The sequence below is a fragment of the Mastomys coucha genome, unplaced genomic scaffold (genome assembly GCF_008632895.1).
Source record: "Mastomys coucha isolate ucsf_1 unplaced genomic scaffold, UCSF_Mcou_1 pScaffold21, whole genome shotgun sequence".
NCBI classification, from domain to species: Eukaryota; Metazoa; Chordata; class Mammalia; order Rodentia; family Muridae; genus Mastomys; species Mastomys coucha.
Window position 1 is genome coordinate 189,767,882 of NW_022196904.1, and position 23,857 is coordinate 189,791,738.

Consider the following 23,857-nt stretch of genomic DNA (forward strand, 5'->3'; position numbering starts at 1 on the left):
AGGCAAAGACAACCCTGTACAACACACAAACACTAAACTCGGGGCTCTGGGGAGTCCTTGTGCTGTGTTGGGATGAACTTGAAGATCTAAGTACTTAGATATTTCTGTTTAGCTACAAGATATGGAATTGCCTTAAAAATAACATGGAAACCACCCTCCAATTACATCTAGACACAATTTGCTTTACTTGTTGGAAAATAACCTATGCCATCTTCAATGTCTACATTTTTATTTGAGGTTTGAAAAAAAAGTCAGATGTGGAAAAATAAACAGCCAGCATTCTGAATTCCCTCTGTTGTGCACTTCTCTCGTGTGCGCTCTTAAAAAGACTCTCAAACACCATCTGCTCAAGAACATTCAAGGTCAAATGGAATGAATGTGCTTCTGCTCAACGTGGCTCCATCACCTTTTTCTCTCCCCGATGTAGGCTGTAGGCTGGATTCCGAGTCACTGTGTGGACGCAATGGTCCGTTAGCAAAATCAACTTCGCAAAGGACTTTCTGTAAGGAACCCAACCTCAGCAGACGAAACTTGTGTCTGTGACCAGTGAAAGCAGAGAGGCAGGAAGTAGGGAATCACTTCTGTTCATGGGCGGGGCTCCAAGAGGAAGTCGAGTGCATAAAAGACTGCCATGTTTCCCTGTTCTAGTCTTGAGACAAAGCACTTTGTCCAGCGCACAGCATCAACCTGAGGCCACAACAAATGAAAGGCCTACATGTTTGCCTTGGCTTTGTAGGCATCTCTGACATGTCCCTAAATGGGGCCCTTCCCACTATTTCATTTCACCAGCAACTTGTTTTCAAATCAAGGATTTGGTAATTCTCATATTGAGATTTTTACTGGAGACACTGCTTTTCAAAATTTAATTTGTATGTTGCCTATTTATAAGGTCTGGCTGAGGCCTCCCCTTGTTAGCACAGGGCTCCTGTTTCCTCTTTGGTCCTCTGAAGCAGTATACTGCAGGGGTAATCGATAGCCTCCTATGGTGGATCACTTCCAATCAGACCCTTATGCAATTAGTCTAGTGGAGATATATGCATATATCTTAATTAAAACAAAAACATGACCAGTAAGAGATATGTTCCCATTTGTGACTGGCATTCTGTTTCGACACATCGAATATGTTTATTCAATGTATCAGTCATCATGGAACATCCCACTGATCTCACCTGGATGTTGGATGCATTCCCCTCAATAACATTCTGAAGGGGGAAAAGGTTGCTACTGAGTATTTTACATTGTTATTCATTAACATTTTGATATAAATGCACTTCAGACACCAAAGGAGCCCCTCCCCAGGTGAATCTTTATTCTCCCAAAGCAAACCTCAGAGAGCAGTGTGGGTATCAAAAGACTGTGTGCACCAGGGCTCCCTGCTCTGTGGGAGGGTGAGAAGCCAGATCATACTTCCAGGGCTCAGAGGAGGGAAGATTCTCCTCTCCTTTATTCACTTTGCAGGAAACATGGTTGTCAGTATGCAACCATTTACAGATTCTGAGCCTGACCATGTAAACCAGTATTTAGATATACACCGAATGGTCTGCCCAGGTAAGGAGGAGGGCTCCAAGAGATGGTGTGTGGCTAGTAAGCCAGATGTCTCTTCTCCAGTGTCCCTTCCTGTTCTGTGTATATGTGCCAATCAGTTCACCTTTCCAGACCCTGTGCTGGCTCTCTAGATCCATAACCTACCATTTCTTTTGTGTGGGACAGTCTGTCATGAAGGTCACAGAGCAAAATATGGGAGATGTTTGATGACCTTGAATCCACACTGTTCTTAGTTGTGGTCAGGAGCAAAGACACTTCCATGTGCCCTGGCAGGGCTCAACTTTGAAAGAGAGGGCAGCACATCTCTGTCCCATCCCTTAGGGCCAGCCAGCCCCAATCAAAGCTGTCTCTGCCAGATATGTAAACCGATGTACTAGGGGCTGTATCAACTGCCCATGGCGCTGTCCACCATGGCACTCTTTACAAGTATCTAACCATTCCTTATATACAGGCAGCCTTGATTTCAAGACAGATAAGACTTGGACTGGCTGCTCTATTTCCTCCTGCCTGTCCACAGAAATGTGATGCAGCTTTCTGCTAAAGCACTGGGCTTCTTAGGGCCTGCTTTTGAGAGCCATATGCATGAAGTTGATGCTGGAACTAATGTTACTGATGAGAGAAAAGGGCTGCGTGTATTAAACCATCATTAAAACACAGGATCAGTATCGCTGCTTTCAAAACGTAGAAAGCGAATAGTTGGAGAGCTAATAGTTGGTAATGCTTGTTCTACATGTGACCTCGAAAGTGTAAGAATTGGTAAGAGTTGATGTTCAGCTACATTCAGCTTCTCACTCAAGCAAAGCTCAGCAGAGCACCACTGAACACTCCAGATGCTGTGCACGGACCACACCCACCCTCTTCTACTGGGCTAAATGACAGGCTCTACATTTGGATGTGACCAGGGACTTTTTTTGTTGTGTTGGGGATCACAGAACCGTCTGTAGTACATAAACACTCTGTGGAGAGCATACATAGAGAGGTGAACATTAGTACAATATAGAGTCTGCAAAGTCCACTCGAGGCCAACTTTCATTTGTCATCCATCCACACTAGGCTGCAGTCATGCCTTTAGAATTCAACGCTATTAAATAAGATATGGAAGAATCTTTATCAATAGCATCTCCTGCTCCTATCCAGTAGAGAGAACAGAGTTCAAGCTGTTAAAACTATCATCTTCTTCTTCATCACCACCACCATCACCATCAAAAACATAAGCTCAGCTTGCTTTACAGTCCAGGTTACAAATGGTCCCCTTAAGCCACACCATGCCCAAGAGCCTTCTGAGTTTGGAATTAGCCCTGTAGCAGTTCTTTGACAGAAGCCCATGAGGGCCACAAGAAGCTTTCTTAAAAACATCAAAGGAGTTCCAGCTGGGTGAAACTGCTTCTCAACTGAGCTTTTAAAACTGGATTTTCAGATATACAAGAGGACAGGGACAGAATACTTGGTTTTCTTTTGTCTTTTCATACTGCTTTTCTGGATGTGGCTACAATGTTTCTGCCAACGATACAGACAACAGGGCAGCTAGAGCGGTGAGCACCATCACCGGCAGTGAGCTCAGACCGCAGCTGGGAGGAGCAGCCATTGATTTTGTGGTTATGTGGCTGGAGGCACCAGCGAGACCATCCTTTCCGTAATCATTCTGTAAGAAACAATATTTTCATTATCACCCACAGCACGTGCCTACCCCCTCCTGTTGGATTTTACCCATGTTCTTTACCCCCACTTCCCTCTCCCTAATGGCCAGCTCCCTCTCAAAAAAGCTGGCCTGAGAATTAACCACGGAGACTGAACTGGCTAACTTTTAGTTTTATGAGATGGGACCATGAACTTTGGTAAGATGTAGATCCTTTGAATCAACTGCTGGCCTATGTTTGCTGCTTGATCTGTCATACATTCTTTATGATGGGAAATGTTTAAACCTGGGGGTCACTGCCTTTGTGTCTTTCTAGACCACCTAACAGCTCCAATCTCCCGGCTTCCTTCTGACTCTCCCCCATGGCAAGGGAGGCAGGAAGAACTGTCTGGGAAAGTGCAGCCCATGTAGAGACAGATGGATCAGAATGCATGTCAGGGACAGACAGATGCCAGAGACTTTTTCTGAATCCCTAACCAACCCACAAGAGGTTTCATAGAATCTCAGAGTCTTCTAGCATGGAACAATGGGCTGAGTCAACTGAGGCTGACTTTCTGGTAAAGATCACAGTTGTACATTTAGTTCTAACTTTGCAGTGAATCTTAATTCTGCACTTTCCTCCAAAGGTAAGTCAATATGGAGGCTGATGAGACCTCTTCTGGATCCAAGACTTTATTGGTCTTCAAATATTATTTATTATATACCCATTTCCAAAGCCTATATCCCTATAAAGAAACACAAAAGAAATGCCACTTACATCAGAAAGACAGAGATGTGTACTGCCCGACACATTGGATTTCAGCTTCTGTGCCTGGAGAGAGACAAAGGAGGAAAAAAAGCACTCAGACATAATAGGGAAGAGTAATTAATTATGATCCATTAATCAACAGTCTAGGGCAGGGCCAGAGGATAAATATAGGAGCCACCACTGTGAGTCCCATCCATAATTTACAACATTCAAGTGGCTGCCTAATAAAGAGGTAGCAGGTAAGGTTAATTTTAATTATATATTTTATTTAACCAACTGTATTATCATTTGAACATGGAATCAATATAAGAAATTAATGAGATATTTGGCATTCTTTCTTCCCAGGTCTTCAAAATATACTCTCTGACCCTGCAGGTCTCTGTTTAGGGATGCCCTGATTCAGAGCTCAGCAGCTACCTCTGTCACTGGCAGCTGCCTCAGGGATGGCCTAGGCAGGGCCAGGACCCTGAAGGAGGAGTTTGAAGTGGTAGCCTAACCCTGGGTGTTAACCTGGAGAAAATGCTCCTTTAAAACGTCACAACAGACACGCCTGACTGCGCATCCTGATAGAGAGACCCCTGGAATCCCTTTCCTTGACTGATCTGCCAACTCCCCGCCCCAGGCAAAAAAACAGCAAGGAGCTCTCAATGTTTCTTAAGGATGGGGGCAGGGAAGCTGAAAGAATTCAGTCCCTGGGCTCATGGAGCTTCTTGTTTCCTGGCAAACAACTCCATGTTTGGAGTCAGAGCACACTGAAGAGACTCTCAGATGGATGCCCTCCAGGAAGCTTATAGCCCAACACACCCTGTGGTGGTCTGAGTAAGAATGGCTCCCACAGTCTCATGTCTTTGAATGTTTGGTTCCTAGATGGTGAGCTGTTTAGGAAAGATTAGGTGGTGTGGGCCTTGTTGGAGGAGGGCTTTAAGGTTTCAAAAGCCGACACCAGAACTCTCTGACTCTCCTTCTCTCACTGTCCGTCTGTCTGTCTCCCCCCACCCCCCCGCCCCTTTCTCTCTCAGGATGTGAAGCTTTCAGCTACTGTTCCAGTGCCATACCTGCCTGCTTTGGTCATGCTGGCTCTTCAGAGCAATAGAACATTAACTATGAGACTCCAAAATTCAAAACCTGACTCCAAGGTAGTTGCTAGAAGCTGAGCAGTGGAGGGCTAAAGCTCTTTTCTTCTTAGCTGGACCAACTCCGCCATTGGGCTTTTGCCCGAGAATTCAGTGGAAAGGGCATTTCCATTACTCAGACAACTGCAATGAACAGATCTTGAAAGCTACCCAGTCAGTACAACACTCGTTTTGCAAACATGAACAACTTAAGCCCAGAGAAGTTAAATGGCTGATGTGCTTATAAGCCAGGATGTAACCAAGACTCCACAGTTCTATGAAAATATACCTTTCCTGGATCACAGTCTTTCTTCAGTCTCTGCCTCCACCCCCGAAACCCACAGGAAGAACACTTCTCATGACAACAGCAGCCATTGACACCAATGGGGAGCTTGTTTGTTGGGGAGGGCAAGCCCTGGTAAATAATCATCACCTTTGAATTGAGGAGGTACCAGAGCGACCAGCTCTGAGGGCATGACATTAGCAGGCTGCCTGTATTCTGTGAGCCTCGGTGACTCACGGAAGACACCCGAGGCTAAAACGACAGCAGGCTCACCCGAGGAGTAATTTGTTGACCATAATGCTTCTGGGGAAGCATCCCAATCTTTACCTATTTTTGCATATGCCAGCAGTGAATATGAAGTAGAAACCTTTAAGCAGGCTTCGAGAACAAGACACTGTGAAGCATCCCCGGGCTGTTCAAAGGTCACTAAATGTTATGTATAAGAGGATCAGAGGGGAAATTGGAAGCGGAATTACACTTACTCAAAAGCCTACTTTTAATCTATAATAATAGGAAGCCCGATCCGCTGCTCTGCTACCTACGGAGAATAATGGGCAGAGCACCACGTTTTATTCCTAGTCGAGTCTGGAATTGTGCCCAGACACCCAAATGGCCCTGTCACATTCCACTCTGCCTTTCTTTCCTTTTCTAGGTGGTAAGATACAAAGACAAGATCCCCACGGAGGGGCTATGCAGAGCTAACCCATTCACTGACTCGTCGGGGGATGCAGAAGGACCTCTGGGCCATGATGGCAGTGTGGCTGTAAGCTTTTTCTGTAGTGTAGTCACAGTAAGGCAGCAGTACCTCAGGGGACTGCTGCAATCCTCAAGAGTTTGAAGCTGGGTGCCTGCCTCTCCCTGTCACCTGACAAGCACCACACTTAACAACATCGCCTTAGTTTTTCAATTGGGTATTTTCTTTATTTATATTTCAAATGTTATCCCCTTTCCCCGGTTTCCCCCATCTCTGGAAACTTCCTATCCCATCCTCCCTCCCCCTGCTTCTATGAGGGTGTTCCTCCATCCATCCACCAACTCCCATCTCTCCGGCCTTATTCCTCTACACTGGGGCATCTATCTAGACTTCATAGGACCAAGGACCTCTCTTTCCATTGATGCCTGACAAGGCTACTGTCTGCTTCATATGCAGCTGGAGCCATGTGTACTCCTTTGTTGATGGCTTAGTCCCTGGGAGCTCTGGGGTTCTGGTTGGTTGATTGTTGTTCTTCCTATAGGGTGGCAAACCCCTTCAACTCCTTCAGTCCTTTCTCTAACTCCTGTATTGGGGACCCCACACTCAGTCGAATGGTTGGCTGTAAGCATCCGCCTCTGTATTTGTAAGGCTCTAGCAGGGCCTCTCTGGTTCTGTCGCTGTATCCCTGTCACGGTGGAACCTGGGACAGCCTGAGGAGACTGTTCCCATGGTTATGTTGGGACTTCAGTAGCTAACCAGAAAGGGCTGCCATCTTCCCAGGTGTCCGAATGGGTTTCCCAGGTGTCTACATGGGTAGACTTCTATGCCCCATCACTGAGGGCCCACACTAAATGTTTCTAAATCTCCAACAGGTCAAAATGCCCACATCTAAACTGCCAGCTCAGGTCCCTTACTCAGAGAATGGATGCAGCGATTATTTACTGGCTCTGGAAAATACACTCAGAGCTGCCCCAAGGCTGTACCACCTAGAGGCTCAAGTTCCCAAAACAGCATCCTATGAACCTCTAAATGTTAGCCTGTAGCCTGGAGGGCCATCCTGGTGGGCATAACTACACAAAATGCTGAATCCAAGCGAGAATATGCTGCCCGACTTAGAGAGGCTTCCCATGGTAGCCTGCCCAGCGCCCACACTAAGAGGCTTGGCTATCCACAGGCCAAGGCAGATCTATAAACCCTGCTTTCAGAATACACTTAGCGAGCTTCCTGTAGAGAGAACTGGTACTGAGGATGTCACCAGGAGTGTGAGTAGGGTGAACAGAGAAGTCTTGCCAGATCTACCCAAACCTAGCAGGAGACTGTAAGGTGTGTGGCCCTGATGTGAAGGTGAAGGCAGCTGGTTCCTGAGCAATAAAGTCAAAGGACTGCACACAGATGTGAGATGTTTTAAATTCCTCACTGGTAAGATACAGGCCAAAGGCTCCATGCAGATCCTGGAATCAGCTTCAACCGAGTATGGTCTAGAACGAATGTGATTGGTACACAGAGGGGCAGAATGAGGTTCACACGTGTGAACAGTGGCTGGCTGCAAGCTTAGGAACCTTGTATTCAGACGAGTCTCAGTGACCTCTAAGGATCAGAAACATGCTACGGCAGACCCAGAACCTCCTCAAGAAAAGCTGGGCCTCAAAGCCCCAGAACCTCCTCAAGAAAAGCTGGGCCTCAAAGCCCATTCTGTGTTTGGTTGATTTTCATCCTGAATGTTTTTAAAAACCATCATTAAACAATCAAACAGTCTTGCTATCAGTTATGATAAATTCAAACGTAAAATGGCAGGGTGTTGACTGCCATTTCAAAAACTGTTGAGTGATTGCTGAGTACTTACACACACCCACCACTTATACACACACACATACACATACACACACATACACCATACATACATAATACACATACACACCATACACATACACATAACAAATACCACACATATATACCAAATGCCACACACACACACATACATCATACATATACATACATACACATGCCAAATACTACACATATATACCACACACATACACACACACACACCACACATGCACATACCAAATGCCACATACACACACACCACACACACACACACCAAATACCATACACACACAGAGAGATACATACACACACATACCACACACACACAAACACCCCCACTCACATACACACACACACACACCAGAGACACACACATGGAATACTCACACAGACTCACATACATACACCACACACAAACACACATACATCACACATACAGCACACACACAAACATGCACACACCACACACACAGACACACATACACACACACACACACACAGACACACCACATACACACAGACACACACCTCTCCTGAGACTTGGTAGAGAGTAAACTAAGCTCAAAAGCTGAGAATCAGATGTCATCAGCAAAGTGTAAACTGGTAAAGCCAAGGTCCGTAAAGATAAGCCGGCACAGAGTGTGAGGGTCTGCTGTGGTTGCCTGCTACCTGATAACCATGTGAGGCACACACAGTCACCTGATTCGGGGCTCAAACAGCCCACTCCTACCTGGACACTGACCTAGCATTCTGTGGTTTTAAAATAGGATATGTCTCTAAAAGATAGGAAGAAAAGGAAGTCTATTCTGTTTCTGTAACAGTTAATTTGAACAATTATTGCAGTAGGCTGAAAAAAATGAACTCTTTAATGTCCTTTATGAAAGCATGTTTCCTATCAGCTAATTTCTGGTCCTGTGGTTTGGGCAAAGACTCCTGACCCTGCTTTGTGTGCAATCAAGATGCAGTACCTTGCGGTTTTCATCTCCAGGGTTAAAAAAGGCAAGTGGATGCTGGGGAAGCCTTCCCTACATCCTAGAAAACCACAGTCCAGAAGCTTGCCCTTTAGAGTCTCCGTAGGCTTTGTCCCTCCAGCAGCTGTTACAAAATTGTCCCTGGTGGTAATCAACAAGTCCAGGCTTGTCACATAATAGAATTTCCAGGGCTCTGTAATTGGGAGGCCAGACCTCACCAGACCCTGGCACCAGAGGGTTAATAAATGCATTAGATGCTGTTAACCTCTGGTACCTGGAGTCAGAGTGGCTTCTCTGCCTTTTACCCCAGCCGTCAGCATTTGCAAAGCCAGTCTCGGGGCCGATAGCATTCTAGTGCAGAACACACAGGGCACACATGCAATCTATAGCTGGCAGCGGAGTCCCCACCTGCCCACAGTAGGCTCTGCAGGACTTTGGGGACAGTTCAGGTTTGTGAGCAGCATGCCTGGCCTGTTTATGGAATTGGAGACTTAAACGTACGCCCATGCAGAGCCTGGCCGTTGCTGCCCCAGGACTCCATCTCTGCGGAGAAGCCAGTGTTTAATCTCAGGTTTTCAGGCAGCTGTCAGCCAGCAGGGCACGGAACATTTCTCTGTTCTCCTCCATGCGGGAGAAAAGCCATCAGTCCATTCTCTGTTCTGACTCCAGGAAATAAAACCAGAAGACGCTCCCAATCCAATAGCAGCATACTGTCCAGGCTACAGCCAAACAGTCGTAATTAATGTGCTCTGGTTCCTTTCTCCCTTGCTTTACTGATTAGAGAGATTTGCTATATTAGGAACCTGTTTGCTTAATGACAGAATAAAAGCAATAAACAGAGAAGCACACAGGCTGTAAAACACAATCAACTCTGCTCTTGCTAAGTACCTGGCTGTATCTATCACACTTGTCAATACCAGCTCATTAGCATAGGAGCCTCTACTGTGGCATCAGTGGGACTCTGGCTGGGGGAAGAAGCCATTACAAGAGGTCTTTCTGAAGTAGTGGAGATGTTAAAAGTCCAAGTTTAAATATGCATGTTTGACTTTCTCTTTGGAGACCAAAGGGACAGAGAGGGTGAGCACCTAATCCCCAGAGAATCTCAGCAGGGCTAACCTGCTACACAGGCCCCATTCCTTGAATGGTGCTTGAATCACAGACTCACCTGCTGACATGCATTTATGGTTAGTACTTGTTTCATAACAAGTCTACTGTGGACTTGATCTGCATCTGTCCAAATTAACTTCTACACATAAAAAGAAAGCAGGCAGGCGGCACCCCTGGGGAGAGGCCCGGCTAGGTTGGGAGCTGCAGTGCTTGCCAGCCTTTCTCTCTACCGATTTTTGACTCTGCAGTTTGGGGTTTTTTTTTTTTTTTTTTGCTTCTGACTTTTGGAGAAAACAGGAGAGATTTTTATTGCCAATCTGGTCACAAGCAGTTGGCCAGCCTTTCCAACATCTCTCTCACTGTCTCTTTTGAAACTCACCTTCTCCACAAACTTGGTAACAACTGCATGCAGCCACTGGCCTGAATAATTCGCAGTAATGTCAGCTTTGCAAAACAAGTGGACACATAAATAAGGCCTGCTCAGAGCCTCTGGGCCTGGCTGTTTGTCTTTTGGAGCTTGTGCTTAGCAGGGAAGGGACCCATTTCCTTCCAGCTCCGTTCTGTCAGGAAGAAGGAAGGGACTGAGAAGTGAGCCTGGTGAACTGGGAGCCTCCGTTTAAAGGGTTAACTATGGCCACACTTACTGTTTCTACCACAGAGACTGCACAGTTCACCTGGACCTCCTGCCCCAGAACACATTTCAGTGTTGCCTGAGCCTTAGTCAAAGGCTCTCCTTGTGAGAAGCGCTGAGAAGGCCTGGGAAATGGTTCTCACTCAGTACCGGTTCCCAAAGACCCAGCAGAGGTTCCTGAAGACCCAGGCCAGCAGGCTTTGTCAGCTGCACTAGCCAAGCCAGGTCCTAAGGCTGGGTGAGCAATGTCAGCGGAGGTGACCTCCGTACCTGGAGCAGGCCCGACTCAGACCCAGTAGACTCTGTTTAGACAAGGCTTCCAATGAGTCCCGGTGAACTAAAAGGAAACTGGACTTGTACAGTGTACCACAGACTTAAAGCTGATATAGAAACAAGGTCCGAAGTCTGGAGGGCCTTCGGTTCTGATAACAGCCTAAGTCGGAGTTCACCTGTGCTCCTGCTACAGCTAAAGCACACTCTTGTCCTTGATCAGAGAGGAGAGAGGGGGAAACCCGTGCATGACAGGTGTATCCAACTCTGTCAAAACTAAGTGCTGGGGCCTGCAGGGCTGCCTCGGCTGCTAAAAGAACGTACCGTTCTCACTAAGGACCTGAGTTCTGGTCCCAGAACCCACACACAATGGCCTGAAACTCAACCCTGGAAATCCACTACTCTTGGTCTGGCCTCAGTAGGTACCTGTGCCGAACAAGGGCACTTTCTTTTTCTTTTATAAGAGAAGCCCACTGAACAGAATTCTCTAGCTTCTGTTTAACACACGCCATATTAATGAACCAAGAGCAACAAGATCCGTGGTTTAATTTTCTTTTTCATTTTTAATTTTCTTTTTCTTATTCATTTACTCTTAAGAGCCAGGATCTCATGTAGCCCAAGGTGGCGTCAAACTTGCTCAGTAGTTGAGGATAACTTCGAACCTCTGGTCCTCCTGCCTTTAGCTCTCAAGGGCTGGGATTACAGGTGTAAGATACCATGCCTGGATAACACCACAGTGAGGGTGGAGCACAGGGCTTCCTGCCTGCTAGGCAGGCAGGCATTCTACTAACCCTACCAAACAAGCCACATGCCTAGCCTCCAGTTTCAGTTGCTTTTAAAAATGGGAGAGTGTTTGACACCCACAGAGGGCCTGGACTGCTATCTCCCACAGAGAACCTGGACTGCCATCTCCCACGGAGGACCTGGACTGCTGTCTCCTTTTAAGCAATCTATCCCTTTGCGGGCTATTATAGTTACCTTGTTCTTCGCTAACCCACTGGCAATATTTTATAAAGGAATCTGCTTTTTTTCTCATGTATTCAACGCAGTTTTTCTTAAATCATTTATTGCCTTTTGTGATTCTGTTCATCTACATGCTACATAAACAGCATCCTCACCAAAGGACTGAGACACACTTAGCCTTTGAAGCTCATGATTCCACCAAGCAGGACAAAGGGTGCTAGGTTCAGATCAGGAGAACAGGCTTGGGACATTCAGTGGCTTTGTACATGAGTATGTTTCTAAAAGGGCAGGGTGGCTGCTGAGAGGACTAACAAAAGTCAGGATGAATCCCACCACAGTTCAGAAGTTGTTCCTGCTGCTGGTAGACTGAGAAAGTATGGTAAAAAGCACATAGGCTGGGAAATGCACGTGTGCATACGTATGCATGTGAGCATGCACATGTGTACTATGTGTGTGCATGTGTTTGACATTAGGTTAGTTGCTTTCCAACTTATTTCTTGCAACAGAGTCTCTCGCTGCACCTGAAAATCATCAGTTTAGCAGGACTAGCAGGTCAGAAAGCTCTGGGGATGGGCCAGTTTCGCCTCCCCCTTCTCCAGTCCCCATTGCTGAGGTCAAAGAGACAGGCTTTTATATGAACTTTAGGGATCCAGACCCTCATACTGGATACCAAGTGCATTACCTACTGAGTCATCTCTCCAGTCCTACGAAGTTCTTTGAAAGTTGCTAGTGACATCGCCTCTCTTTGTTCTCTGGACAGTCTTGGATTGAGACAAGATACTATCATTAGAATTGAATAATAGAAAAATGCAAACTCTGAGGCTAATTTAGCTTCCATGAACATTATATGAAAGAGAAGTGCTTCATGAGCATCCTTAAGATTTTAAAAATGGATGCCACGAAAGAGTCACGAGACAGACATATATCCAGGAAGACATGTCAACACTGCCCATTAGCTGGCCATCCCTTGGGCCTCTCCATCAGTCTCCTACACATGAAAGGATGCTCAAAGCCCATGGTTGTAATTCAATGCTAATGGCAGGATGGTGAGAAGCAGCATGTAGACCATGGCTTGAAGCTCCACGGGATACTGTAGCTCGGCTTTCTTCTTGGCTTTAAAATTCCACACAATCATCTTATGTCTGTTTTGCTTTTTCCCCATGCTGGGGCAAACATGGGTTGCAAAACAGACCACAGAACTGTGTGTTTTCATTCATGGTTAGCTTGCTTGATTAGTAAAATATTCAGACAAGAAGCAATTATGAGCAGCGGTTTAGGAAATTATGCCCAATTAACAATGATGCTAAACAATGTGTGAAAGACGTTTTGGTGTGGGGCGGGGGTGGGGGATGTCTGCTGGGGGAGGGAAGCCGGTCGGCAGTGCAAACATTCACAACAATAGTATAAGGCAAGAAGGGGGGATGGCTCTCAAACTAAACATCTATTTTCTAAACATATGCAGTTGGAGATGCAAATCTGTAAGAGCAATGGAAAGATTCATAGCTATCCTCCATGGAAAGTGCATGCAGCCCATCTCACGGGATATACATCCTCATCGCATCACAAGACATTTATTAAGCCCCTCATTCTCTGGTGCATGTATGTGCAGCTGAGTGCTGACCCATAATAGTCTTATGACTTATGGTGCTAAGTAGGGCTTGATATAAAAAATTAATTAAAAATTATCTACTGTCTCAAGATCAAACATGCAGACACTTCGCTCACCCTCTGTTTGGAAGAAGGTGCATGCTTAGTGCTGCAAAATTAATGATAGATAAATACGGTAAGTCCGATTTTAACCTTTAAAAATTATTGTAGTTCAGCAGAGAAAAATACTCCAGAAAATAGGGGGAAACCAAGTAGCCTAAATGATGATGACTGTGATTGTTCCTACCGCTAAGAACCTCCACCGAGAGTCCACTTGGACTCCACCTGTTGTGGGCAGGTACCTCCGCTTTGTACAGGTTGGACACGGGTTCAGAAAGGTGGTTTCCACAGCCTGGAGTGGCCACACACAACACACTTTCTCAGACCTCAGCACTCTTGAATATTGGCTCCAGGTCAGACCCCTGCCTGTTGGTTCAAATAATCCTTAAGTGAAACCTTAGAAGTAGATCTTTCTTTCCTGTTGATAGATCAAGACAATTACTACAGGTGCAATAATGATTGGGGTCCTACAGCCAACAGGGACAGAGCTAACTTAGGCAGGGACAATGCAGAGAGGGGACCTCCCAGTCCTGAATCCAAATACCAGGAATAGTGCTTGCAAACATGGCTGCTTGGAGAAGTCAAAGGTCAGGAGAGACTGAGTGGCTTTTGCTCTCTTAAGGGGTCTATGGAGTAACTAACTGCCTTGCATCATCTCTGAGGTCCCTGCTATTGAGCAGCAGACAGAAGGACAACCATTTTGGAGGAAACTCCCTCAATATCTGTCAGCGCCCAATTTCCAATTTCCGAGTTTCCCCTCTAGATAGAGTCCTCCATAAAATGGCTCCTCTAGGGCCTGCAATAAGAGAGGCAATGGAGAGGGAATGCAGAGGTTCAGAGCAGATTTCTCCATAGTGAGTCCCATGGTTCCAGCTCTGTGCAGCCTATTATTCAGGGAGGCGCGGTTGGTTAGAAGTCCAAAGGATAAAAGGTCAGTAGGGAATTCAAGAAATTGGATTTATTTATAGTATGTGACCTAAGTGTGCTCAGAGGTATTCTCGTAGGTTACTCGGAACAAGAGAGCATATTTATAGTCACGATAGGGCAGACATCCTACTGCTTTTTATTAAGCATGGTTATAACACAGCAATTGGGTTAAGCAATTGTCCAAGGCTGAATTACTGTCCTTCTGATGGGCTTGGCCACACTGCCCTCTGGACCACAGGCCCAGGTAGATTGATGGCTCTTTCCTGAATGTCGTAACGGGGGTGGGGGAGTGTTACTCTTCAGATCCCATCTCGGTTTTTGAGATGAGTGATTAAGGAAAAGACGCAGTAAACACGTAATCATAACAAGAAGCTCAACCCTAGGTCACGTCTACAGGGTGCAGACCTGCTTCATAAAGCTCAACTTCGCTTTCCAGAGGAATCTTGGTGTCCCATCAGCATGGGCTCCTCTTTGCTCATAGTCAACAGGGGGGCCACTCAGGAAGAGAAAATAGTCATAGAGGACCCTCACTGGAGCTGAGGGATTCCGATCTGTTTAATTCTCCCAACCCTGGTAGGCAGTGAGGCTCTCCATGCCCACAGGAGAGATGACAAATCCAAGGATCAAGGAGGTCAAAAGACTCTTCATACTGGTCTGTGGGGCACTCTGACTTCATAGTGGAGCCCCTTCAGCATCATCTCCCCAAGGCTCACTCCAACACAACCGCTTCTCTGTCTGACAGAAGCACCTTAAGAGAAATTAGCTTAAAATGTGTTACAGAGACAGGAGAGATTGCTCAGTGGTTACAAGGATATATGCTACTCTTCCAGAGGATCTGAAGTGTATTCCAAAATCTGTATGAAGGCTCCTAACTATCTGTAAACTGCAGTACCAGGAGATCAAATCCCCACAGGCTCTGCAAGCACATGGTGCACAGGCATACACACAGGCAAAACACCCATATACAAAAGATTTAAAAGATACATTTGGTCTTCAGGAAAATGAATGGAAGTGCTGCCTAAAGTCTCCACAGGATCAGAAGCACAGCCCTCTAACCCATTATAAACCCAAACAGTAGTGATCTACCACCCCAGATCTCTTCTGGTAAGTACATCTCTATGAAACATGGACGTGCATCTGAAGCAGAGGCAGTCAGCCCGAGAGCCACACGGTATCTATCCAAGGGCCCTGCTACTGAGCTTCTGCATGGTGTGTGCCTCAAGCCACTGCTTGTGGACCTGGCCTAGAGTTGCTTACTGTATTAATACTGCGTGTTCAATGACCTACCCATGCCATATTCTAGAAATATAGTAACATATACTACAGCTTCAGTGACAAAATGAGATGCTGCCTTGCCCTCAATGATAATATCGCTAACATTTTTATAACTCATAATGATAGCATGATTAAATTATTATAATGTAAGGCTCCCACATTTGCCACTCACTTTACAGGACAGTGAAGAACAAGCTATTCATGAGTGTTAATAAGAGACTCTACTTAGGAACCAGAGTTGAGAATCTGTGATCAAGGAGAAGTCTGTGAAAAGGGAGATACTTCTAAAGAGAGAAGCAATCTATTGCCTGGGCAGCTGAAGCTCTCTGGCCTGGCTGATCTCCTCCCCCTGTGCTCACTCAACAAATGGGTTTATTCTATTTGCAGGTGATTAGGGATAAGAAGGGAGAGAAAGAGAGAAACTGTAACCCAGAGTTACCGCACTACGTGTGTGTAATTGGGAAGGCATCTAGTTGAGAAAATAGGTCTCTGTTGAAAAGGGGAACAGGACATCTGGGTTCATTAAAGGTGTGCAATAGATTCTGATAAAAGCTATTTTTCTAAGTCATTAAATTGGTTTTAAAGAACTTTACATCCTCCTTCATTTGAACAATTATTAAACTATAAAATAGAATCGCACAATTGCAAAAACTGTAATCTGAAATTTTACAGCCAGCTATAAAATGCTGTATTATTAACTATACTGAAGATGCTGAAGCCCATTACAACTTTTTAAATGAATTACAAAAACCCTTTACTGCTGATGAAATAATCTTAAATTACAACATTATGTATTCTAACAATATGCTGAACCTAAGCTTGCTACAATACAAACATGCCAATCACAAAGAAATCGTTACCTGAATTAAGTTTTTACAAGCCCACAATCTGATAACAGCTGCTTCCCGGAGGCAGTCCAGCACCTGATCTGCAGGCTGCCTGGGACAGCTTGTCTTCTACACAGGTGTGCCTTCCAGTGTCCCCTCCAGGAAGCAGAGCCTCAGAGTGGAAAGGCCGCACAAGTGACACTTAGTAGGACCGCAGGGATTAAGGCAAGGATTGTGATGTCCTTAATATTGTCCCATAATGGCTGTCTGTCCATCCTTCCTTCTTTCCTTTCCCCCCTTCCCCTTTCCTTCCTTTGACTCCAATTGCTCAGTTACTGGGACCTCTGCACAAGAACTATTTAACATGTAGGGGTATGTATATTTTCCTCCCAGGAAGCCTGGCCTCAAGAGTCAGTTCTTGTTTGGGGGAGTTTGTTACAGCCTGCTTGCTTCCTCAGCCATTTGGGCTTACACACACAAATCAAACGCCACTTAGGGTCTCTGAATTGTTCAGCAGCCTAGATGGAATACTACCCAATTTTGAGTTCTGAATTCAAGCGCTCTCTTGGTTCAAGGACTTTGAAAACACTCTATAAAGCAATTATGTTAGAAAGCATTTTTATGATAGCCTCTTTCGTCCCAGGGCTAACCGGGTTGATTCTGGGATTCGGCTTCCTCGAGCACTTCTGCTGACACCTGGAAAGAGGAGAATCAGGTGCAACCATGCCAGCAGGCTCCCAGCTGTGAGGACCTGGGCCCACCGTGTAAGCCCTGGAACCACTTGGCAACCTGGTCCACAGAGATGCCACAAGGCCTCTCAGGAGTCAAGAAATAGGCCAGGTGTCTATGATCCTAGCATTATGTCACAGGTCCAAGATCAGGGAAATGAACTCACTCCAGGCACATGAGCATTATGTGTGAAAAATGTGCATACCCAAGACTTTAAAAAAAAAAAAAAAAGGACAAAAATAACACTGAGCTGTAGAAGGCAGGCTGTGTTCCACCTTCAAAGATGGACACCTGGTGTAAAGGTTAATATTGTCAACTTCTCAGGTTCTCATACAGGACAGATCTGTAGGTATACTTTGTCTTGGGTAAGATTCCGGGCGTGTCTGTGAAGGGTCATCTAGATCAGGTTAACAGAGGTGGAAAGAGCCACTTTAATTGTGGGCAACACCATCCTGTAGGCTGGGACCAGATAAGTAGAGAATGAGCCAAGCACGAGCATTCATCCTGGATGCTGTGTAGCCAGCTGCCTTCGGTTCCTGCTGCCAGAACCCCCTCTCCAGGATAGACTGTATTCCTTCCACCAGTAAACAAACCCTCCCTCCTGAATTAGCTTCTTGTCAGATGCTTTTGTCATAGCAAGGAGAAAGGTAAGACACCGATGTCACCGGTACTGCATATCCTTAACGAAAAGGCCTTAATGTCCAGGAATCGAGAACTTTACTAAGGACCCAACACTGGCAGCTCTGCCACGCACTGTCTTAGTTAGGGTTTTACTGCTGTGAACAGACACCATGACCAAGGCAACTCTTATAAGGACAACATTTAATTGGGGTTGGCTTACAGATTCAGAGCTCCAGTCCATTATCATCAAGATAGGAACATGGCAGCATCCAGGCAGGCATGGTGCAGGAGAAGCTGAGAGTTCTACATCTTCATCTGAAGGCTGCTAGGAGAAGACTGGCTTCCAGGCAGCTAGGTTGAGGGTCTTATAGCCCACACCCACAATGTCACACCAACTCCAACAGGGCCAAACCTTTCAATAGTGCCACTCCCTGAACCAAACACATACAAACCATCATATGCAGCTTTAAAATGCCCTCAACCCAACCCTTCCAAAACTCTCATTCTCCAGGCCATCTTACTTAGGTTTGAGAGCACCTTATGTCGAAAGTCTCCTCTGCAGGGTCCTTTGCAGGGGACTTACCATGTGCTGCAGGTTCACAAACATCACTTGGAAGAAAGTACAATGAGGTCCCAGACGGTCACGGACTCCTGCACATCCCTGAATGGTAAGAAAGCACTCAAGCCTAAGGTTGGTATCACCTGCGATACCGATACCAATGGCAGGTCCTACTTGGGGGCAAGTACTGTTTTGGGAAAATCGTAATTTCCAAGTGTGGGATTTTGGCAATGTAAGGGATTGGAGGTCTCGCCTCCAGGTCTCATGTTGTAACCCTGGTGCTGCTGGGATAACCTGAGGAGGAAGGAGTTTGGCAAGTGACCACACTGATGAGTTCTGAGGCGTGACCCCAAGGTGGAACGTATGCCTTTCTCATGAGGACACAGCAAGAAGGCAGCCTTCTCAGAAGGAAGTCTTAACTGAGAACTCAATCGCCTCTGCCCGAGTTGTGAACCTGATGTCTGTTGCTCATATCCTTTTGGCAGCATTTTGTACAATATCTCACAGAGACTATGGACAGCAGCAGCCGAAGCCCCCAGGTTCACTATTGCCTATACCACAAAGGGGATCCTTACTACACAGGCTGGGAGGAGGGGTAAGGGGATTTTGAGGCGGTCTTCTTGTTGGGTAGTGATTCTGAGCAATTAGTTTTATCCTGCAAGGGGATATTTGGCAAGCTTGGGAAAACTTTAGGTTGTCATAATGGGGAAAAGGGTGCTTCTGAAATGATACTAAATATCACTCAATGCCAGGACAACCCTAATAATGACTCAGACCTAGAGTACCAACACTGAATAAGCCTGACCCAGGAGAACTGACTAGCTCACAGCCGTGAGGTCCTTAAAGAACTTTGAATGAAATTCCTCAGATTGCCCTAGGGATGTGCAGCTCGTGTCCAGCAAAGAATTCCAGGAGAAATACTGATGTCCTATGAAGTATAGGACTTGAAACTATGACATGGTCTCATCTTTTCCTGTCAGTTATTAAGTCTATCTATACAAAGCTGCACAGGCCATCAAGATCAGAGCCCCCTTGAGAATCAGCAATGCTTGACCCTCGGAAGTATTTCATTTTAGTAAGGGTGGGATGAAGGCAGTCAAGGATTTCTGTGTTGACAGTGTTACACATTGACAAGTGTTGACAGTTCCCTGAAACCACTTACAACCAATGGGAACTCTCACAGTTTAAACTCTGAGGTTATCACAGCTCTGAGTAAGCCATAAAGACAGAATACAGCACATCCTGTTAATAAACACTACAGTACGATCTTCCACCGTCTTGCCCACCTCACAAGGAAAGAAACTGAGGCAGAGAGAATAAGAAACCAGCCCTGGTTTTCATGGCTAGAAGACACTGACAGGAGCCCAGGCTCATTTTCAACTCCAGATCTCTATACAAAGTTTGGTGAGTCTGTAGCTCCACTTTAGAACACCTGATCAGGTATCTTTGCCTAAGAAAGGATTTGATTCCTCTAGATCCTTCTGATTTCTTGACAGTGCCTTTACTTATCAGCTCCATCGACCATACTTGAGCATGTGGTGATGAGATACTTCAAGGTGAATGCTGGTCACCAGAAAAGCCAACCTTGGGTTCTGGGGGTGGAGCCAAAGGAGGGGTCAAACTGACCTGACTTTCAGAGAATATCTGAGGAGGTCTGAAGATTGTGTTCAGTCACATGGAGGGTAGGGTCGGTGACTCAGTTCCTATGCCTACTTAATGCAACTCCAATGGAAACATTAGCCACTGGACTACCTGGAGCTTCCTGACTGGTAAGTGCATCCATGTGATAAAATAATGAAATGCATTTAGTCTACAGGAGAAGGAACCCATAGACATGCCCTACAGAAGCCCTCTCTGATCTTATGCAAACCTCTACATCCTGATTTGTACCCTTTACAACAAAGCTATTAAGTATTGCAGTCTGCTGAGTTCCATGAGTCATTCTAGTGACCAGGTCCCAGAACTTCCTACAAATGCCCGAATCTGTAAACTAGCTGGTCAGACTGCATGTGGGAGGAGAGCCCAGAAAATCAGGCTGGCATCTAGCTGGGCCTTGATGGGGCCACTGGTCTGTCACAAGCCCCTGGTGGTAGTGTCGAGATCGAGTTGTGTTGTGGTATACCAGTTGGCATCAGAACAGTCACCATTACTTTTCTTTATGCTAGTTTATGAGCCATACTGACACTTCCATCTGCCAGATGCTCAACAAGAATTTAGGGACTGATTTAATCTATAGTGATGAATAACGTTAGCAGAAAGTGAAATGTTTAAAGTCCTCTGATTTAGGAGATACAGACTAGGCACGCTGAACACGCAGAGGAGGAGATGGGGAGTTAGTGTATCTCCTCTCCCGGACAATGATATCTGTTCCTCCATCTCATCTGAATTCCTGACCTCATGGGCTACTCTGTGGCTTGTTCATGGATAGTGCTGAATGCACCCTGCCTCATGAACACCAGACTGTAATAGGATGGAATACCCATGCAACTGTTCTTGGTTCCACTCCAGTTTTAATGAATTTGTGTGTACATGTACGTGCATGCGTGTGAGGGGGTGCGAGTTGCATGTGTGTGGAGGTGAACAGTCACATGTATGTATTTTCATGTGGAGGACAGAGGTCAATCTTGTATGTTGTTCCTCGAGCTGCCATCTGTTTTCTTTCTGAGACGAGGTCTCACACTGGTCTGGAACTTACCACGTAGGCCCCAGAGTTCCGCCCAGAGTTCTGCCTGTTTCTGCCTCCCCACAGCTGGGATTACAAGCATGCAGCACCACATTAAACTTTTGATTGCAAATATGCTGTTAAGAGCTGTGGTGGGCCAGGCGGTGGTGGCACATGCCTTTAATCCCAGCACTTGGGAGGCAGAGGTAGGTGGATTTCTGAGCTCGAGGCCAGCCTGGTCTACAGAGTGAGTTCCAGGACAGCCAAGGCTACCAAATAAAAAGGGGAGGGGGAGGTTGTGGTGGATGACTATTTATAAATGACGTTATAAAGATAATAAATCATAATCTCATAACCCCTATGATCAGTAACATATAGACAGGGGAACAGCTCCACTCCTGGGCTGTGAATCTGAGGGAGAGGGTTGGTTCTTGGTCACCATCTTTTCTGCAACTAAGAGCACTTGCTGCTAATTGTGTTACCTGTCCCCATGTCAACATTGGTTAGAAGTTCAGCAAGGCCCCTTGGCAGACAGACCCATTCTCCTAACCATGCTGGATAGGATCTGGCTTACACAGTAGCTCCAGGGAGCAGACTGTGAGGGCAGAGCTCCTGAGATAATTATCTAGGTAGCAAGATGGAATCGGGAGCAAGAAAGACCTGAGTCTTTCTGCTTTGGACTTTTATTCTTTCTTGGCCTGGAGTACAAAGAACATCCTACCCCTTCATAGGGACTGTCTGCTGACATTTAGTTCAAAACCTAAAGAGCTTCACCATTCTTCTCCATTGTTGCCCACTCCGGCACCTTCGGGACAGATTCTCCTTTGCAGCTTCAGTATCCCCAAGATACACCTTGATGAGACTACAGCTACTTTCCAAGTGCCAGGGGTTTGCCTGGCCCTGTGTATGCTTGGACCATTCCTTAATCAAAAGAAAGTCAAAACATAGAGAGGTTAAAGAACACTGTTCATGACGCAAAATAATAGAGAGGCGGTTAGTCACCATTCTTGTTCAGGTACGCCCAACTCCACAGGTCCCAGCAAAATAACTCCTTGGTTGTCCAGAATGCTTAAAGGGGAGGCATGAGAAGTGCCTGGGGCCAACTCCAGGGTGAACTCTGAGGTTTGCCCCAGAGAGACCTAGGGTAGAAATGAGCCTCCTTCCTCTCTGCCCTAGGGTTGTCTTCTCATCAGGTGTCTCCAACAAAACCCTACCACCCTGGCCTGTCTCATGAGTGTCTCTTCACTGATGGAAGATTAACGGGACGCCAGAGCACCCCGTTGCTCTGCAAGCATAAATTGCAAGAAAAACATTTAGAATATTGATTAAGTGCTTCATGCTCGAAGATTTAAATTTACCTCCTGTATTTCCAGGATTAGCTGACATAATGGGGTCAGTCTGCTGGCACAAATGATTTACAGAACACCCATTGGCAGCTTTCCTTTGAAAACTCGACACTTAAAAATTTGCACTTGGTCACAACCAGCAGAGCCTGGGTATTTCACAGTTTTAGATAATCACCTTCCTGCCGGGAAGTTTCAAAATCAGTTCTGGACTGGTCTGGTCCTATCTGGAACAAATGGACTTTGTTTGGATCCCATGAGGTACTGCAGCAGAGGAGGGAGGGGAACCTTCTAAATATAGATCATATTCAATATTCTCAAGCATAACATAGAAGAATTAAATTGACCATCTTCCCTCAATGCCTCTGAGTCATCTGACCCTAGGTAACTTCCTGTCAGAGTCCAACCCAAAGTGGAAGTTTGACTCTGCCTTTGGGCCAGGAGGAAGAGAGACCAGGCCATATGCAGAGACCAGGCTATGCAAGGAGATCAGGAGGTGTGGACCTAGATTCAGATCCTGTGATCTCACAGCCCTACTCCCAGCTCCTCCCTCTTCTCGGGCACAGAGGGAGCCAAGTGTCCCTGCTGGGAGCCACTTAGGACTGATGAGCTCTGACAATGAGACAACTGAGGGGTGTACTTGTTTCAGGGAGCAGGGGTAGCAGGGGAGCTGACTCTGCACTGCTGATCTTGGCAGGAATCATCTTTACAGAAACTCGCCCTGCAGACAGACTCACATCAGTCACAGCCCATCAGGTGCTCTGCCGACTCTTTCTAGAACGCTCTCTCAAGGATGAGGGAAGGGGACCCAAGTCTTGGATGAACACTTGATGGCCTTCCATGTCTCACACCCAGATGAGCCTTATTTGGTTCACAGAAACTTAATGTGGTGGCTTGCACTATGGCCAACTGCCAGCAGACATCCTACTGGATCTGATGTATCACTATCTCAAGCCCAGAGCCCAGTGGGAAGAACTTGTGCTAGGGATGTAGAAACAGGCAAATCTCTACTGTGGTTCACAGACAACTAGCTGAACTTACCGAACTTATCTGACATACTGTCTCAGAACATAGTGGGTGGGGGGTGGTTTCCTAAGGAGTGACACTTGACCTCTGGCCTACACATGCACACGTGCACATGTACACTTGCATCCCTGTAACACACATGCATATAAGAATACACAGAAAGAAATGAAACCTGACTAAGGCGTGGCTACTCATATCTAAAATCCCAGCACTTGGAAGGCTGAGGTTGGTGGATGGACACAAACTTAAGGTTGACCTGGAGTACAAAGTAAGACCCTTCCCCCCACATGAAGAGGATGTGGATTTTAGTAATCCTGGGAGCCTCTCCCCTACAGATACGCAAAGCAACACTAAAGCAATTCCACGCGGATCCTAGAGATTTCCAACACCTCAC

At 46.1% G+C, this 23,857-nt stretch overlaps 1 protein-coding gene across 4 annotated transcripts in view; it reads right to left on the reverse strand.

Annotated features, from left to right (window-relative positions):
- Positions 1–215: 215 nt before the first annotated feature.
- Positions 216–23,857, reverse strand: part of Gfra1 (GDNF family receptor alpha 1) — a 220,214-nt gene continuing 196,572 nt past the window's right edge. For 3 of the 4 annotated variants that reach the window (XM_031390835.1, XM_031390834.1, XM_031390837.1), the window contains 2 exons: positions 3,939–3,992; positions 217–3,187 (listed from right to left, as the gene is read on the reverse strand). In XM_031390835.1, the coding sequence (XP_031246695.1) occupies positions 3,032–3,187; positions 3,939–3,992 (210 nt within the window). In that variant the 3' untranslated portion in view covers positions 217–3,031. Of the gene's footprint in view, positions 3,188–3,938; positions 3,993–23,857 lie in introns of all 4 variants that reach the window. The other variant, XM_031390836.1, reaches the window with a different exon arrangement.